The sequence below is a fragment of the Scyliorhinus torazame genome, chromosome 26 (assembly GCF_047496885.1).
Source record: "Scyliorhinus torazame isolate Kashiwa2021f chromosome 26, sScyTor2.1, whole genome shotgun sequence".
NCBI classification, from domain to species: domain Eukaryota; kingdom Metazoa; phylum Chordata; class Chondrichthyes; order Carcharhiniformes; family Scyliorhinidae; genus Scyliorhinus; species Scyliorhinus torazame.
Genome location: NC_092732.1, coordinates 42,162,564 through 42,181,127, shown reverse-complemented (window position 1 = coordinate 42,181,127; position 18,564 = coordinate 42,162,564). Strand labels below are relative to the sequence as shown.

Genomic DNA, 18,564 nt, shown 5'->3' with positions numbered 1-18,564 from the left:
CTCTGTGTGTGGGGGGGTCAGGGCTCTGGGTGGGGGGGGTCAGGGCTCTGGGTGGGGGGGGTCTGGGCTCTGGGTGTGAGGGGGGGGTCAGGACTCTGGGTGTGGGGGGTGTCAGGGCTCTGGGTGTGGGGGGGTCAGGGCTCTGGGTGTGGGGGGGGTCTGGGCTCTGTGTGTGGGGGGTGTCAGGGCTCTGGGTGGGGGTGGGGGGTCAGGTAGAATGGATAATCTGAATGAGTTCATTCTCCTCTTCGCTGTCCCCCCCCCCCCCGTCCTGTGAGCCCCCCGTTCCCGTGCGACTGACTCTCTGCTTCCGTCCACAGCTCCACCCGAGTTTGTCCAGTGGCCACAGTCGGTCAGTAAAGCTGCCGGGGGGACGGCCGTCTTCACCTGTGTGGCTCAGGGCGTCCCAGACCCACACCTCACCTGGCTGAAAAACGGCCAAGTGCTGACAGCACCGAGCGAGAAGATCAAACTGACCCACAGCAACAGGTAAACAACCGTCTGTGTGAGGGGGTGTGTGAGGGCGTGTGTGAGGGCGTGTGTGAGGGCGTGTGTGTGTGAGTGGCCGTGTGTCTGTGTGAGGGCGTGTGTGTGTGAGGGTGTGTGTGGGTGAGGGTGTGCGTGAGGGGGTGCGTGAGGGTGTGTGTGAGGGGGTGCGTGAGGGTGTGTGTTAAGGTGTCTGTGAGGGTGTGTGTGTGAGAGGCCGTGTGTCTGTGTGAGGGTGTTTGTGAGGATATGTGTGAGGATGTGTGTCTGCGTGAGGGTGTTTGTGTAAGGGTGTGTGTGAGGGTGTGTGTTAAGGTGTGTGTGAGGGTGTGTGTGTGAGTGGCCGTGTGTCTGTGTGAGGGTGTGTGTGTGAGGGTGAGTGTGAGGGTGTGTGTGAGGGACCGTGTGTGTGTGTGTGAGGGTGGGTGTGTGAGGGTGTGTGTGTGGGTGAGGGTGTGTGTGGGTGAGGGTGTGTGTGTGGGTGAGGGTGCATGTGGGTGAGGGTGTGTGTGAGGGTGTGTGTGACGGTGTGGGTGAGGGTGTGTGTGGGTGAGGGTGTGTGTGTGGGTGAGGGTGTGTGTGTGTGAGGGTGTGTGTGAGGGTGTGTGTGAGGGGGTGTGTGAGGGGGTGTGTGGGTGAGGGTGTGTGAGGGTGTGTGTGAGGGTGTATGTGAGGGTCTGTGTGAGGGTGTGTGTGAGGGTCTGTGTGAGGGTGTGTGTGGGTGAGGGTGTGTGTGGGGGTGTGTGTGAGGGTGTGTGTGTGTGAGGGTCTGTGTGAGGGTCTGTGTGAGGGTCTGTGTGAGGGTGGGTGAGGGTGTGTGTGAGGGTGTGTTGAGGGTGTGTGTGGGTGAGGGTGTGTGTGAGGGTGTGTGTGTGTGTGTGTGAGGGTGTGTGTGAGGGTGTGTGTGTGTGAGGGTGTGTGTGGGTGAGGGTGTGTGTGAGGGTGTGTGTGAGGGTGTGTGTGGGTGAGGGTGTGTGTGGGTGAGGGTGTGTGTGAGGGTGTGTGTGAGGGTGTGTGTGATGGGGGTTGAAGGGTTCTGGAGAGCGGGCAGGACGGTGGAGTTGAGGCCGTGCACCAGCTGCGATAGTATAGAATGGCGAGCAAGCTGGAGGGGCTGAATGGCCCGTCCCGGTTCTAATGAAAGGGTTTCCTGTGGTGTCTCGGACCCCGGGCTGGATAGTGCTGGGGTTTACTGACGCTGTGTCTGCCTTGCAGCACGCTGATTATAAACCGCATCACCTCATCGGATGCAGTGCCGGAACCAACCAGGCCAGTGCACGGCTCGCTGTGGCTGTGTCCCAGGACCTTCCCGAACCCCCTGACAGTGTCAGAGCCGAGGCTCTGTCCCGGCACACCATCCGCCTATCCTGGAACGAACCAGCTCTCACCGTCACCGAGGAGATAATCGGCTACGTCCTGCACATCCGAACACTCACAGGTAGATTGTTGCATTCCCCGTCCCCCAATCCCCACAGCCCGTCCCCAATCCCCACAGCCCGTCCCCAATCCCCACAGCCCGTCCCCAATCCCCACAGCCCGTCCCCAATCCCCACAGCCCGTCCCCAATCCCCACAGCCCGTCCCCAACCCCCACAGCCCGTCCCCAATCCCCACAGCCCGTCCCCAATCCCCACAGCCCGTCCCCAATCCCCACAGCCCGTCCCCAACCCCCACAGCCCGTCCCCAACCCCCACAGCCCGTCCCCCAATCCCCACAGCCCGTCCCCACAGCCCGTCCCCAATCCCCACAGCCCGTCCCCCAATCCCCACAGCCCGTCCCCAATCCCCACAGCCCGTCCCCAATCCCCACAGCCCGTCCCCAATCCCCACAGCCCGTCCCCAATCCCCACAGCCCGTCCCCCAATCCCCACAGCCCGTCCCCAATCCCCACAGCCCGTCCCCAATCCCCACAGCCCGTCCCCAATCCCCACAGCCCGTCCCCAATCCCCACAGCCCCAACCCCCACAGCCCGTCCCCCAATCCCCACAGCCCGCCCCAAACCCCCACAGCCCGTCCCCAATCCCCACAGCCCGTCCCCCAATCCCCACAGCCCGTCCCCAATCCCCACAGCCCGTCCCCCAATCCCCACAGCCCGTCCCCAATCCCCACAGCCCCAACCCCCACAGCCCGTCCCCAATCCCCACAGCCCGTCCCCAATCCCCACAGCCCGTCCCCAATCCCCACAGCCCGTCCCCAATCCCCACAGCCCGTCCCCAATCCCCACAGCCCGTCCCCAATCCCCACAGCCCGTCCCCAATCCCCACAGCCCGTCCCCAATCCCCACTGCCCGTCCCCAATCCCCACAGCCCCAACCCCCACAGCCCGTCCCCAATCCCCACAGCCCGTCCCCAATCCCCACAGCCCGTCCCCAATCCCCACAGCCCGTCCCCAATCCCCACAGCCCGTCCCCAATCCCCACAGCCCGTCCCCAATCCCCACAGCCCGTCCCCAATCCCCACAGCCCCAACCCCCACAGCCCGTCCCCCAATCCCCACAGCCCGTCCCCCAATCCCCACAGCCCGTCCCCAATCCCCGCAGCCCGTCCCCAATCCCCACAGCCCGTCCCCAATCCCCACAGCCCGTCCCCAATCCCCACAGCCCCAACCCCCACAGCCCGTCCCCCAATCCCCACAGCCCGCCCCAAACCCCCACAGCCCGTCCCCAATCCCCACAGCCCGTCCCCCAATCCCCACAGCCCGTCCCCAATCCCCACAGCCCGTCCCCCAATCCCCACAGCCCGTCCCCAAACCCACAACCCGTCCCCAATCCCCACAACCCGTCCCCAATCCCCACAGCCCGTCCCCAATCCCCACAGCCCGTCCCCAATCCCCACAGCCCGTCCCCAATCCCCACAGCCCGTCCCCAATCCCCACAGCCCGTCCCCAACCCCCACAGCCCGTCCCCAATCCCCACAGCCCGTCCCCAACCCCCACAGCCCGTCCCCAATCCCCACAGCCCGTCCCCAACCCCCAGCCCCAACCCCCGCAGCCCGCCCCAAACCCCCACAGCCTGTCCCCAACCCCCACAGCCCGTCCCCAATCCCCACAGCCCGTCCCCAATCCCCACAGCCCGTCCCCAATCCCCACAGCCCGTCCCCAATCCCCACAGCCCGTCCCCAATCCCCACAGCCCGTCCCCAATCCCCACAGCCCGTCCCCAATCCCCACAGCCCGTCCCCAATCCCCACAGCCCGTCCCCCAATCCCCACAGCCCCAACCCCCGCAGCCCGTCCCCAACCCCCACAGCCCGTCCCCAATCCCCACAGCCCGTCCCCAATCCCCACAGCCCGTCCCCAATCCCCACAGCCCGTCCCCAATCCCCACAGCCCGTCCCCAATCCCCACAGCCCGTCCCCAATCCCCACAGCCCGTCCCCAATCCCCACAGCCCGTCCCCAATCCCCACAGCCCGTCCCCAATCCCCACAGCCCGTCCCCCAATCCCCACAGCCCGTCCCCCAATCCCCACAGCCCGTCCCCAATCCCCACAGCCCGTCCCCAATCCCCACAGCCCGTCCCCAACCCCCAGCCCCAACCCCCGCAGCCCGCCCCAAACCCCCACAGCCTGTCCCCAACCCCCACAGCCCGTCCCCAATCCCCACAGCCCGTCCCCAATCCCCACAGCCCGTCCCCAATCCCCACAGCCCGTCCCCAATCCCCACAGCCCGTCCCCAATCCCCACAGCCCGTCCCCAATCCCCACAGACCGTCCCCAATCCCCACAGCCCGTCCCCAATCCCCACAGCCCGTCCCCAATCCCCACAGCCCGTCCCCAATCCCCACAGCCCGTCCCCAATCCCCACAGCCCGTCCCCAATCCCCACAGCCCGTCCCCAATCCCCACAGCCCGTCCCCAATCCCCACAGCCCGTCCCCAATCCCCACAGCCCGTCCCCAATCCCCACAGCCCGTCCCCAATCCCCACAGCCCGTCCCCAATCCCCACAGCCCGTCCCCAATCCCCACAGCCCGTCCCCCAATCCCCACAGCCCGTCCCCCAAACCCCACAGCCCGTCCCCAATCCCCACAGCCCGTCCCCAATCCCCACAGCCCGCCCCAATCCCCACAGCCCGCCCCAATCCCCACAGCCCGTCCCCAATCCCCACAGCCCGTCCCCAATCCCCAGCCCCAACCCCCGCAGCCCGCCCCAAACCCCCACAGCCCGTCCCCCAATCCCCACAGCCCGTCCCCAATCCCCACAGCCGGTACCCAATCCCCAGCCCCAACCCCCGCAGCCCGTCCCCAATCCCCACAGCCCCAACCCCCGCAGCCCGTCCCCAATCCCCACAGCCCGTCCCCAATCCCCACAGCCCGTCCCCAATCCCCACAGCCCGTCCCCAATCCCCACAGCCCGTCCCCAATCCCCACAGCCCGTCCCCAATCCCCACAGCCCGTCCCCAATCCCCACAGCCCGTCCCCCAATCCCCACAGCCCGTCCCCAATCCCCACAGCCCGTCCCCAATCCCCACAGCCCGTCCCCCAATCCCCACAGCCCGTCCCCAATCCCCACAGCCGGTACCCAATCCCCAGCCCCAACCCCCGCAGCCCGTCCCCAATCCCCACAGCCCCAACCCCCGCAGCCCGTCCCCAATCCCCACAGCCCGTCCCCAATCCCCACAGCCCGTCCCCAACCCCCACAGCCCGTCCCCAACCCCCACAGCCAGTCCCCAATCCCCACAGCCAGTCCCCAATCCCCACAGCCCGCCCCAATCCCCACAGCCCGTCCCCAACCCCCACAGCCGTCCCCAATCCCCACAGCCCACCCCAATCCCCACAGCCCGTCCCCAACCCCCACAGCCCGTCCCCAATCCCCACAGCCCGTCCCCAACCCCCACAGCCAGTCCCCAATCCCCACAGCCCGTCCCCAATCCCCACAGCCCGTCCCCAACCCCCACAGCCAGTCCCCAATCCCCACAGCCCGCCCCAATCCCCACAGCCCGTCCCCAATCCCACACAGCCCGTCCCCAACCCCCCACATCCCGTCCCCAATCCCCATAGCCCGTCCCCAATCCCCACAGCCCGTCCCCAATCCCCACAGCCCGTCCCCCAATCCCCACAGCCCCAATCCCCACAGCTCCAATCCCCGCAGCCCGTCCCCAAACCCCACAGCCCGTCCCCAATCCCCGCAGCCCATCTCCAACCCCCACAGCCCGTCCCCAACCCCCACAGCCCGTCCCCAATTCCCACAGCCCGCCCCCAACCCCCACAGCCCGTCCCCAATTCCCACAGCCCGTCTCCAACCCCCACAGCCCGTCCCCAATTCCCACAGCCCGTCCCCAATCTCTGCAGCCCATCCCCAACCCCCACACCCCCAATCCCCGCAGCCCGTCCCCAATCTCTGCAGCCCATCCCCAACCCCCACAGCCCCAATCCCTGCAGCCCGTCCCCAATCCCTGCAGCCCGTCCCCAATCCCCGCAGCCCATCCCCAATCCCCACAGCCTGTCCCCCAATCCCCACAGCCCCAACCCCCGCAGCCCGTCCCCAATCCCCACAGCCTGTCCCCAACCCCCGCAGCCCGTCCCCAATCCCCACAGCCCGTCCCCAACCCCCGCAGCCCGTCCCCAACCCCCACAGCCCGTCCCCAATCCCCACAGCCCGTCCCCAATCCCCACAGCCCGTCCCCAATCCCCACAGCCCGTCCCCAATCCCCACAGCCCGTCCCCAATCCCCACAGCCCGTCCCCAATCCCCACAGCCCCAATCCCCGCAGCCCGTCCCCAATCCCCACAGCCCGTCCCCAATCCCACACAGCCCGTCCCCAACCCCCCACATCCCGTCCCCAATCCCCATAGCCCGTCCCCAATCCCCACAGCCCGTCCCCAATCCCCACAGCCCCAATCCCCGCAGCCCGTCCCCAATCCCCACAGCCCGTCCCCAATCCCCACAGCCCCAATCCCCGCAGCCCGACCCCAATCCCCACAGCCCGACCCCAATCCCCACAGCCCGTCCTCCAATCCCCACAGCCCGTCCCCAATCCCGACAGCCCCAATCCCCGCAGCCCGTCCCCAACCCCCACAGCCTGTCCCCAATCCCCACAGCCCGTCCCCCAATCCCCACAGCCCGTCCCCCAATCCCCACAGCCCGTCCCCCAATCCCCACAGCCCGTCCCCCAATCCCCACAGCCCGTCCCCCAATCCCCACAGCCCGTCCCCCAATCCCCACAGCCCGTCCCCCAATCCCCACAGCCCGTCCCCCAATCCCCACAGCCTTTCTCTCTCTCCCGCCCCCATGTTCCTCTCTCTCTTGTCCCCATGTTCCTCTCTCTCTCTCTCTCTCTCTCTCTCCGACCCCATTTTCCTCTCTCTCTCGGGCCCCCATGTTCCACTCTCTCTGGTCCCCATTTTCCTCTCTCTCTCTCTCTCTCCCCGGCCTCCATTTTCCCTACTGTCCATTTCCTGACCTTTTCCATGTGCTCCCCTTCCAGATCCGGAAGGCAAGGAGTTTCAGGAGGCAGTCAGTAAGACTGCGTTTCAACACGTCTTCACCAACCTGGACGCTGCCACCACCTACTCCATGTACATCAAAGCCTATTCGCCTGTGGGAGCCAGCAGGGCCTCCGTGTTAGTCACAGCTACCACAGCCGGAGACGGTAAGAGAGACTCGAATGGACACCTCTTAGGGCAGTGTTCTTCAAACCTTTTTTCCGGGGACCCATATTTACCAACCAACCGGCCGACCTTCGCGACCCACGCCGGCCGACCTTCGCGACTCACGCCGGCCGACCTTCGCGACCCACGCTGGCCGACCTTCGCGACTCACACGGGCCGACCTTTGCGACCCACGCCGGCCGACCTTCGCGACCCACGCTGGCCGACCTTCGCGACCCACACGGGCCGACCTTCGCGACCCACGCTGGCCGACCTTCGCGACCCACGCCGGCCGACCTTCGCGACCCACCATTTTCTCTTACCTTGTTTGCTGCTGATAAGAATGGAGGAAATGGTTTTGGGTCCTTTGGCCCTCGTACTCGCTCCTCCAATGGAACCTGTTGGATGAAGGTGAAGCCTTCCGGTGTGGGAAAGTATGGAGTCTCCGTCTGTCCAAAGTTCCCCATTTGTTCCCTGTAAAACTTGGGTATCAAATAAACCCCCCCCCGAACTTGTAAAACGAAAAGCTGCGACCGTTTAACAAATAAAAGCGGTCGCACTGCGCTTGCGCACGAATGATCTGGCGCGCACGCGCTGTGGGGACACAATTCTTTTACATGTTCGCGGCCATTTTGAAGGCCGCTTGCAGCTGTCGTTATTAACACGATTTGCGCGATTGGGAGCGCCGCGACGGACGGCTCCGCAACCCTCCCGGCACCGCCTGCGACCCACCCGCGGGTCGCGCCCCCGAGTTTGACAATGCCTGGCTTAGGGGATGTGGGCGTCACACCCCCCTTCAGACCCCCCTTCAGACCCCCCTTTAGACCCCCCTTCGGACCCCCCTACAGACCCCCCCTCACACCCCCCTTCAGACCCTCCTTCAGACCCCCCTTCAGACCCCCCTCACCCCCCCCTTCAGACCCCCCTCACACCCCCCTCACACCCTCCTTCAGACCCCCCTCACACCCTCCTTCAGACCCCCCTCACCCCCCCCCTTCAGACCCCCCTCACACCCCCCTTCAGACCCTCCTTCAGACCCCCCTCACCCCCCCCTTCAGACCCCCCTCACACCCCCCTTCAGACCCTCCTTCAGACCCCCCTCACACCCCCCTCACACCCTCCTTCAGACCCCCCTCACCCCCCCCTTCAGACCCCCCTCACCCCCCCCCTTCAGACCCCCCTTCAGACCCCCTTCACACCCTCCTTCAGACCCCCCCTCACACCCCCCTTCAGGCCCCCCCTCAGACCCCCCTTCAGGCCCCCCCTTCAGACCCCCTCACACCCTCCTTCAATCCAACTCCCTCAGCCGGGAGGGGGGGGTCTGATGTGAAAAGGGTTAAATGCCGATAGTTAATCTTTATTTGACGTGTGCTCGCTGGGAAACAGAGCAGCCAACTCGAGCACAGCAGGATCCCACTAACAGCCACGCAGTAACCGGCAGAGAATTGTTGTTAAAATCCGGTATTGACTGAGGGAGAAATACTGACCTGAACCACATGGAAGGTGCTCCTTACTCCTGAAGTAGCACCGACTTACAGTGAATAACCGCTCCAGTCGCCACTCTCCCTCCCATCTCCTGATGTGGCTCTGTCTCCCAAGTCTGCGTGGTCCCTTGGATTGGCTGTGCCAAATTGCCCATTAAGGGTCCAAAGATGTTGGCCGGCACGGCAGCGCAGGGGTTAGCACTGCTGCCTCACGGCGCCGAGGTCCCGGGTTCGATCCCGGCCGCGGGTCACTGTCCGTGTGGAGTTTGCACATTCTCCCCGTGTCTGCGTGGGTTTCGCCCCCACAACCCAAAGATGTGCTGGGCAGGTGGATTGGCCATGGTCAATATTCAGGGTTACGGGGATAAAGCGGGGAAGTGGGCCTTGTTATGGTCAGGGGTTGGAGAACCCCAAAGTATATCATGAAGATCACCTGACCCACAACCTTTACTGGATTGTGGTATGGGGAGCACACGGCCCACTCTACAGGTGTAGTACAGCAGAAATGGAAAAGTATTTTTTAAAGCAAAACAATGTTTATTCTATGAGCTCAGTTAAACTTTTTAAAACATACAGTGAACATCTTAGCAACCATCACTTCAAATACACCCCCAAAGAATACAACACTAAGTAATCCTTTAAACTTTCCTGTTAACATCCACAAGACAAAAACTCTTTTAACAGAAGCACATCAGGTTTAAATTCTCTACTGAGAGCAGTTATCACTCTGCATTCACCAAATGATCTAGAGATAGTCTTTACATGGCAGAGAGAGCAGCAGTACACCTGCTCTGTCTGGCTTCAGCTCCAACACTGAAAGGAAACCCAAAAACACACACACCCAAGCTTTTCCTCAGAGCAAAACTAAAAGGCAGAGCCAGAGCTCAGCTCCACCCACTCTCTGACATCACGGCAGCCACTTGAGCGGACAAACATTTCTTAAAGGGACATTCCCATGACAGCCTAGGTAGGGTGCTCCCTCAGAGGGTCAGTACAGGGCCGAATGGCCACCTTCTGCACTGTTGGCGTTCAGCTAATTCCGTGAGCTGGATTAAATGTTCAACAGTCTGGAGTGGGCGCTGTGACATTCTAACTTCTAGTTCAGTGAGTCATCTATTGGGCTGCTGAATGGCTCCCCCAAGTTAGCTGGTCTCAGGCAACGGCTTTGGGAACCTTACCCTCCCGAGCGCGGTACACTGAGGATTCCGGCTGGAAAACCTGCGCCTATCTGAGGAGGCTTTCCACAGTCGAGAATTCAGTAGGCCCAGGGGACTGTGTGTCCACTAAATTTGTTGTTAAACTGGTCTCACGTTTTAATGCAACTTGTGAACCACTTTGATTGTTGACACTTGCGGATATTGTCACTCCCACAGTTCCAGACAGAGTGATATTCTTCACGCAGGTGTTGAATTCTTCAGCGGTGCAGGTGTTCTGGGAGCGTCAGCCCAGGAAGGACCTGATTGAGGGATACAAGCTGTACTACAGGAAAGTGCAGAGCTCCCAGCTACTGGGGCCCACTCTGCTGTCCAGTACCGCCACCAGCTTCACGGTTAACCATCTGGGTGAGTACACAGGGGCGGGTAGGATCTGCAGAACCTGCTGCAAATCCGGGGGCGGTGGGGGCTTAAAAACCACCGGCGAGACGATCGCAAAGCACTTAGAAAGTATCGTCAATGGTGTAATATTGGAACCACAGCAAGACCGCACAAGCTGTGGGGATGTGGGGATGTCCCTGTCCCTGTCCCGAATTTCCCCTGAACTTAAGTGTCTCGCTCGGTCATTTCACAGGGGGCATTTTAAGGATTAACCACGTTGCTGTGGGTCTGGAGTCCCGTGTGGGCCAGACCGGGTAAGGACGGTAGATTTCCTTCCCTAAAGGACATGAGGGAAGTAGATGGCTTTTTCTTTTTTTAAATAAATTTAGAGTACCCAATTCATTGTTTCCAATGAAGGGGCAATTTTAGCGCGGCCAATCCACCTGCCCTGCACATCTTTGGGTTGTGGGGGGGTGAGACTCACGCAGACACGGGGAGAATGTGCAAACTGCACACGGACAGTGACCCGGGATCGAACCCGGGACCTCGGCGCCGTGAGGCAGCGGTGCTAACCCACTGCGCCACCCCGTGCTGCCCTGACGGGTTTTTATAACACTTGATGGTTTCGGGGTCACCGTTAAGACTTTTAATTCCCAGATGCTTGAGGGAATTCCGATTGCACCGAGCTGCTGTGGTGGAATTTGAATTTGGGTTCTTATTTCTCAACTAACAACAGCCACTGCGCCTGCCCAGCATTCCCAACTCACTGGGCTTGGATCTAGAACAAAGAACAAAGAAATGTACAGCACAGGAACAGGCCCTTCGGCCCTCCAAGCCCGTGCCGACCATACTGCCCGACTAAACTACAATCTTCTACACTTCCTGGGTCCGTATCCTTCTATTCCCATCCTATTCATGTATTTGTCAAGATGCCCCTTAAATGTCCCTATCGTCCCTGCTTCCACTACCTCCTCCGGTAGTGAGTTCCAGGCACCCACTACCCTCTGCGTAAAAAACTTGCCTCGTACATCTCCAAACCTTGCCCTTGCTTGTTTAGTGTCACGTGTACCGAGGTACAGTGAAAAGTATTTTTCTGCGAGCAGATCATTAAGTACATGGGAAGAAAATACATAATAGGAAAGCACAAGGTCCACCAATGGAAATATATAGATGCCGGCATCGGATGAAGCATACAGGAGGGTCGTGTTAATGAGGTCAGTCCATAAGAGGGTCTTCCACAGTGCAGCACTCCCTCAGTACTGACCCTCTGACAGTGCGACGCTCCCTCAGTACTGACCCTCTGACAGTGCGGCGCTCCCTCAGTACTGACCCTCTGACAGTGCGACGCTCCCTCAGTACTGACCCTCTGACAGTGCGGCGCTCCCTCAGTACTGACCCTCCCACAGTGCGGCACTCCCTCAGTACTGACCCTCCGACAGTGCGGCGCTCCCTCAGTACTGACCCTCTGACAGTGCGGAGCTCCCTCAGTACTGACCCTCTGACAGTGCGGCACTCCCTCAGTACTGACCCTCTGACAGTGCGGCACTCCCTCAGTACTGACCCTCTGACAGTGCAGCACTCCCTCGGTACTGACCCACTGACAGTGCAGCACTCCCTCAGTACTGAGCCTCTAACAGGGCGGCACTCCCTCAGTACTGACCCTCTGACAGTGCGGCTCTCCCTCAGTACTGACCCTCTGAAAGTGCAGCACTCCCTCAGTACTGACCCTCTGACAGTGCAGCACCCTCTCAGTACTGACCCTCTGACAGTGCGGCACTCCCTCGGTACTGACCCTCTGAAAGTGCAGCACTCCCTCAATATTGACCTTCTGACAGTGCGGCACTCCCTCAGCACTGACCCTCCGACAGTGCGGCACTCCCTCAGCACTGACCCTCCCACAGTGCGGCGCTCCCTCAGTACTGACCCTCTGACAGTGCGGCGCTCCCTCAGTACTGACCCTCTGACAGTGCGGCGCTCCCTCAGTACTGACCCTCTGACAGTGCGGCGCTCCCTCAGTACTGACCCTCTGACAGTGCGGCACTCCCTCAGTACTGACCCTCTGACAGTGCGGCACTCCCTCAGTACTGACCCTCTGACAGTGCAGCACTCCCTCGGTACTGACCCACTGACAGTGCAGCACTCCCTCAGTACTGAGCCTCTAACAGGGCGGCACTCCCTCAGTACTGACCCTCTGACAGTGCGGCTCTCCCTCAGTACTGACCCTCTGAAAGTGCAGCACTCCCTCAGTACTGACCCTCTGACAGTGCAGCACCCTCTCAGTACTGACCCTCTGACAGTGCGGCACTCCCTCGGTACTGACCCTCTGAAAGTGCAGCACTCCCTCAATATTGACCTTCTGACAGTGCGGCACTCCCTCAGCACTGACCCTCCGACAGTGCGGCACTCCCTCAGCACTGACCCTCCCACAGTGCGGCGCTCCCTCAGTACTGACCCTCTGACAGTGCGGCGCTCCCTCAGTACTGACCCTCTGACAGTGCGGCGCTCCCTCAGTACTGACCCTCTGACAGTGCAGCACTCCCTCAATATTGACCCTCTGACAGTGCGGCACTCCCTCAGTACTGACCCTCTGACAGTGCGGCACTCCCTCAGTACTGACCCTCTGACAGTGCGGCACTCCCTCAGTACTGACCCTCTGACAGTGCAGCACTCCCTCAGTACTGACCCTCTGACAGTGCAGTGCTCCCTCAGTACTGACCCTCTGACAGTGCAGCACTCCCTCAATATTGACCCTCTGACAGTGCGGCACTCCCTCAGTACTGACCCTCTGACAGTGCAGCACTCCCTCAGTACAGACCCTCTGACAGTGCGGCACACTCTCAGTACTGACCCTCCCACAGTGCGACGCTCCCTCAGTACTGACCCTCTGACAGTGCGGCACTCCCTCAGTACTGACCCTCTGACAGTGCAGCACTCCCTCAATACTGACCCTCTGACAGTGTGGCGCTCCCTCAGTACTGACCCTCTGACAGTGCGGCACTCCCTCAGTACTGACCCTCTGACAGTGCGGCACTCCCTCAGTACTGACCCTCTGACAGTGCGGCACTCCCTCAATACTGACCCTCTGACAGTGTGGCACTCCCTCAGTACTGACCCTCTGACAGTGCGGCACACTCTCAGTACTGACCCTCCCACAGTGCGACGCTCCCTCAGTACTGACCCTCTGACAGGGCGGCACTCCCTCAGTACTGACCCTCTGACAGTGCAGCACTCCCTCAATACTGACCCTCTGACAGTGTGGCACTCCCTCAGTACTGACCCTCTGACAGTGCGGCACTCCCTCAGTACTGACCCTCTGACAGTGCGGCACTCCCTCAGTACTGACCCTCTGACAGTGCGGCACTCCCTCAATACTGACCCTCTGACAGTGCAGCACTCCCTCAGTACTGACCCTCTGACAGTGCGGCACACTCTCAGTACTGACCCTCCCACAGTGCGACGCTCCCTCAGTACTGACCCTCTGACAGTGCGGCACTCCCTCAGTACTGACCCTCTGACAGTGCAGCACTCCCTCAATACTGACCCTCTGACAGTGTGGCACTCCCTCAGTACTGACCCTCTGACAGTGCGGCACTCCCTCAGTACTGACCCTCTGACAGTGCGGCGCTCCCTCAGTACTGACTCTCTGACAGTGCGGCACTCCCTCAGTACTGACCCTCTGACAGTGCGGCACTCCCTCAGTACTGACCCTCTGACAGTGCGGCACTCCCTCAGTACTGACCCTCTGACAGTGCGGCACTCCCTCAGTACTGACCCTCTGACAGTGCGGCGCTCCCTCAGTACTGACTCTCTGACAGTGCGGCACTCCCTCAGTACTGACCCTCTGACAGTGCGGCACTCCCTCAGTACTGACTCTCTGACAGTGCGGCACTCCCTCAGTACTGACCCTCTGACAGTGCGGCACTCCCTCAGTACTGACCCTCTGACAGTGCGGCGCTCCCTCAGTACTGACACTCTGACAGTGCGGCGCTCCCTCAGTACTGACCCTCTGACAGTGCGACGCTCCCTCAGTACTGACCCTCCGACAGTGCGGCACTCCCTCAGTACTGACCCTCTGACAGTGCGGAGCTCCCTCAGTACTGACCCTCTGACAGTGCGGCACTCCCTCAGTACTGACCCTCTGACAGTGCGGCACTCCCTCAGTACTGACCCTCTGACAGTGCGGCACTCCCTCAGTACTGACCCTCTGACAGTGCAGCACTCCCTCGGTACTGACCCACTGACAGTGCAGCACTCCCTCAGTACTGAGCCTCTAACAGGGCGGCACTCCCTCAGTACTGACCCTCTGACAGTGCGGCTCTCCCTCAGTACTGACCCTCTGAAAGTGCAGCACTCCCTCAGTACTGACCCTCTGACAGTGCAGCACCCTCTCAGTACTGACCCTCTGACAGTGCGGCACTCCCTCGGTACTGACCCTCTGAAAGTGCAGCACTCCCTCAATATTGACCTTCTGACAGTGCGGCACTCCCTCAGCACTGACCCTCCGACAGTGCGGCACTCCCTCAGCACTGACCCTCCCACAGTGCGGCGCTCCCTCAGTACTGACCCTCTGACAGTGCGGCGCTCCCTCAGTACTGACCCTCTGACAGTGCGGCGCTCCCTCAGTACTGACCCTCTGACAGTGCAGCACTCCCTCAATATTGACCCTCTGACAGTGCGGCACTCCCTCAGTACTGACCCTCTGACAGTGCGGCACTCCCTCAGTACTGACCCTCTGACAGTGCGGCACTCCCTCAGTACTGACCCTCTGACAGTGCAGCACTCCCTCAGTACTGACCCTCTGACAGTGCAGTGCTCCCTCAGTACTGACCCTCTGACAGTGCAGCACTCCCTCAATATTGACCCTCTGACAGTGCGGCACTCCCTCAGTACTGACCCTCTGACAGTGCAGCACTCCCTCAGTACAGACCCTCTGACAGTGCGGCACACTCTCAGTACTGACCCTCCCACAGTGCGACGCTCCCTCAGTACTGACCCTCTGACAGTGCGGCACTCCCTCAGTACTGACCCTCTGACAGTGCAGCACTCCCTCAATACTGACCCTCTGACAGTGTGGCGCTCCCTCAGTACTGACCCTCTGACAGTGCGGCACTCCCTCAGTACTGACCCTCTGACAGTGCGGCACTCCCTCAGTACTGACCCTCTGACAGTGCGGCACTCCCTCAATACTGACCCTCTGACAGTGTGGCACTCCCTCAGTACTGACCCTCTGACAGTGCGGCACACTCTCAGTACTGACCCTCCCACAGTGCGACGCTCCCTCAGTACTGACCCTCTGACAGGGCGGCACTCCCTCAGTACTGACCCTCTGACAGTGCAGCACTCCCTCAATACTGACCCTCTGACAGTGTGGCACTCCCTCAGTACTGACCCTCTGACAGTGCGGCACTCCCTCAGTACTGACCCTCTGACAGTGCGGCACTCCCTCAGTACTGACCCTCTGACAGTGCGGCACTCCCTCAATACTGACCCTCTGACAGTGCAGCACTCCCTCAGTACTGACCCTCTGACAGTGCGGCACACTCTCAGTACTGACCCTCCCACAGTGCGACGCTCCCTCAGTACTGACCCTCTGACAGTGCGGCACTCCCTCAGTACTGACCCTCTGACAGTGCAGCACTCCCTCAATACTGACCCTCTGACAGTGTGGCACTCCCTCAGTACTGACCCTCTGACAGTGCGGCACTCCCTCAGTACTGACCCTCTGACAGTGCGGCGCTCCCTCAGTACTGACTCTCTGACAGTGCGGCACTCCCTCAGTACTGACCCTCTGACAGTGCGGCACTCCCTCAGTACTGACCCTCTGACAGTGCGGCGCTCCCTCAGTACTGACTCTCTGACAGTGCGGCACTCCCTCAGTACTGACCCTCTGACAGTGCGGCACTCCCTCAGTACTGACTCTCTGACAGTGCGGCACTCCCTCAGTACTGACCCTCTGACAGTGCGGCACTCCCTCAGTACTGACCCTCTGACAGTGCGGCGCTCCCTCAGTACTGACACTCTGACAGTGCGGCGCTCCCTCAGTACTGACCCTCTGACAGTGCGGCACTCAGTACTGACCCTCTGACAGTGCGGCACTCCCTCAGTACTGACCCTCTGACAGTGCGGCACTCCCTCAGTACTGACCCTCTGACAGTGCGGCACTCCCTCAGTACTGACTCTCTGACAGTGCGGCACTCCCTCAGTACTGACCCTCTGACAGTGCGGCACTCCCTCAGTACTGACCCTCTGACAGTGCGGCGCTCCCTCAGTACTGACCCTCTGACAGTGCGGCGCTCCCTCAGTACTGACCCTCCCACAGTGCGGCGCTCCCTCAGTACTGACCCTCTGACAGTGCGGCGCTCCCTCAGTACTGACCCTCTGACAGTGCGGCGCTCCCTCAGTACTGACCCTCTGACAGTGCAGCACTCCCTCAATATTGACCCTCTGACAGTGCGGCACTCCTTCAGTATAGACCCTCTGACAGTGCAGCACTCCCTCAGTACTGACCCTCTGACAGTGCGGCACACTCTCAGTACTGACCCTCCCACAGTGCGACGCTCCCTCAGTACTGACCCTCTGACAGTGCGGCACTCCCTCAGTACTGACCCTCTGACAGTGCAGCACTCCCTCAATACTGACCCTCTGACAGTGTGGCACTCCCTCAGTACTGACCCTCTGACAGTGCGGCACTCCCTCAGTACTGACCCTCTGACAGTGCGGCACTCCCTCAGTACTGACCCTCTGACAGTGCGGCACTCCCTCAGTACTGACCCTCTGACAGTGCAGCACTCCCTCAGTACTGACCCTCTGACAGTGCGGCACTCCCTCAGTACTGACCCTCTGACAGTGCGGCACACTCTCAGTACTGACCCTCCCACAGTGCGACGCTCCCTCAGTACTGACCCTCTGACAGTGCGGCACTCCCTCAGTACTGACCCTCTGACAGTGCAGCACTCCCTCAATACTGACCCTCTGACAGTGTGGCACTCCCTCAGTACTGACCCTCTGACAGTGCGGCACTCCCTCAGTACTGACCCTCTGACAGTGTGGCGCTCCCTCAGTACTGACTCTCTGACAGTGCGGCACTCCCTCAGTACTGACCCTCTGACAGTGCGGCACTCCCTCAGTACTGACCCTCTGACAGTGCGGCACTCCCTCAGTACTGACCCTCTGACAGTGCAGCACTCCCTCAGTACTGACCCTCTGACAGTGCGGCACACTCTCAGTACTGACCCTCTGACAGTGCAGAGCTCCCTCAGTACTGACCCTCTGACAGTGCGGCACTCCCTCAGTACTGACCCTCTGACAGTGCGGCACTCCCTCAGTACTGACCCTCTGACAGTGCAGCACTCCCTCAGTACTGACCCTCTGACAGTGCGGCACTCCCTCAGTACTGACTCTCTGACAGTGCGGCACTCCCTCAGTACTGACCCTCTGACAGTGCGACACTCCCTCAGTACTGACCCTCTGACAGTGCAGCACTCCCTCAGTACTGACCCTCTGACAGTGCAGCGCTCCCTCAGTACTGACCCTCTGACAGTGCAGCACTCCCTCAATATTGACCCTCTGACAGTGCGGCACTCCCTCAGTACTGACCCTCTGACAGTGCAGCACTCCCTCAGTACTGACCCTCTGACAGTGCGGCACACTCTCAGTACTGACCCTCCCACAGTGCGGCACTCCCTCAGTACTGACCCTCTGACAGTGCGGCACTCCCTCAGTACTGACCCTCTGACAGTGCGGCACTCCCTCAGTACTGACCCTCCCACAGTGCGACGCTCCCTCAGTACTGACCCTCTGACAGTGCGGCACTCCCTCAGTACTGACCCTCTGACAGTGCAGCACTCCCTCAATACTGACCCTCTGACAGTGTGGCACTCCCTCAGTACTGACCCTCTGACAGTGCGGCACTCCCTCAGTACTGACCCTCTGACAGTGCGGCACTCCCTCAGTACTGACCCTCTGACAGTGCGGCACTCCCTCAGTACTGACCCTCTGACAGTGCAGCACTCCCTCAGTACTGACCCTCTGACAGTGCGGCACACTCTCAGTACTGACCCTCCCACAGTGCGACGCTCCCTCAGTACTGACCCTCTGACAGTGCGGCACTCCCTCAGTACTGACCCTCTGACAGTGCAGCACTCCCTCAATACTGACCCTCTGACAGTGTGGCACTCCCTCAGTACTGACCCTCTGACAGTGCGGCACTCCCTCAGTACTGACCCTCTGACAGTGCGGCGCTCCCTCAGTACTGACTCTCTGACAGTGCGGCACTCCCTCAGTACTGACCCTCTGACAGTGCAGCACTCCCTCAATACTGACCCTCTGACAGTGTGGCACTCCCTCAGTACTGACCCTCTGACAGTGCGGCACTCCCTCAGTACTGACCCTCTGACAGTGCGGCACTCCCTCAGTACTGACCCTCTGACAGTGCGGCACTCCCTCAGTACTGACCCTCTGACAGTGCGGCACTCCCTCAGTAC

The 18,564-nt window shown here is 61.3% G+C and overlaps 1 protein-coding gene across 1 annotated transcript in view; it reads left to right on the top strand.

Annotated features, from left to right (window-relative positions):
• The window catches only part of LOC140403010 (immunoglobulin superfamily DCC subclass member 3), a 127,047-nt gene that overhangs the window by 62,341 nt on the left and 46,142 nt on the right, over positions 1–18,564 (top strand). Inside the window, 5 exon segments of the mRNA XM_072490666.1 lie at positions 321–489; positions 1,702–1,733; positions 1,736–1,924; positions 6,900–7,064; positions 9,920–10,108. Of these exon segments, the coding sequence (XP_072346767.1) occupies positions 321–489; positions 1,702–1,733; positions 1,736–1,924; positions 6,900–7,064; positions 9,920–10,108 (744 nt within the window).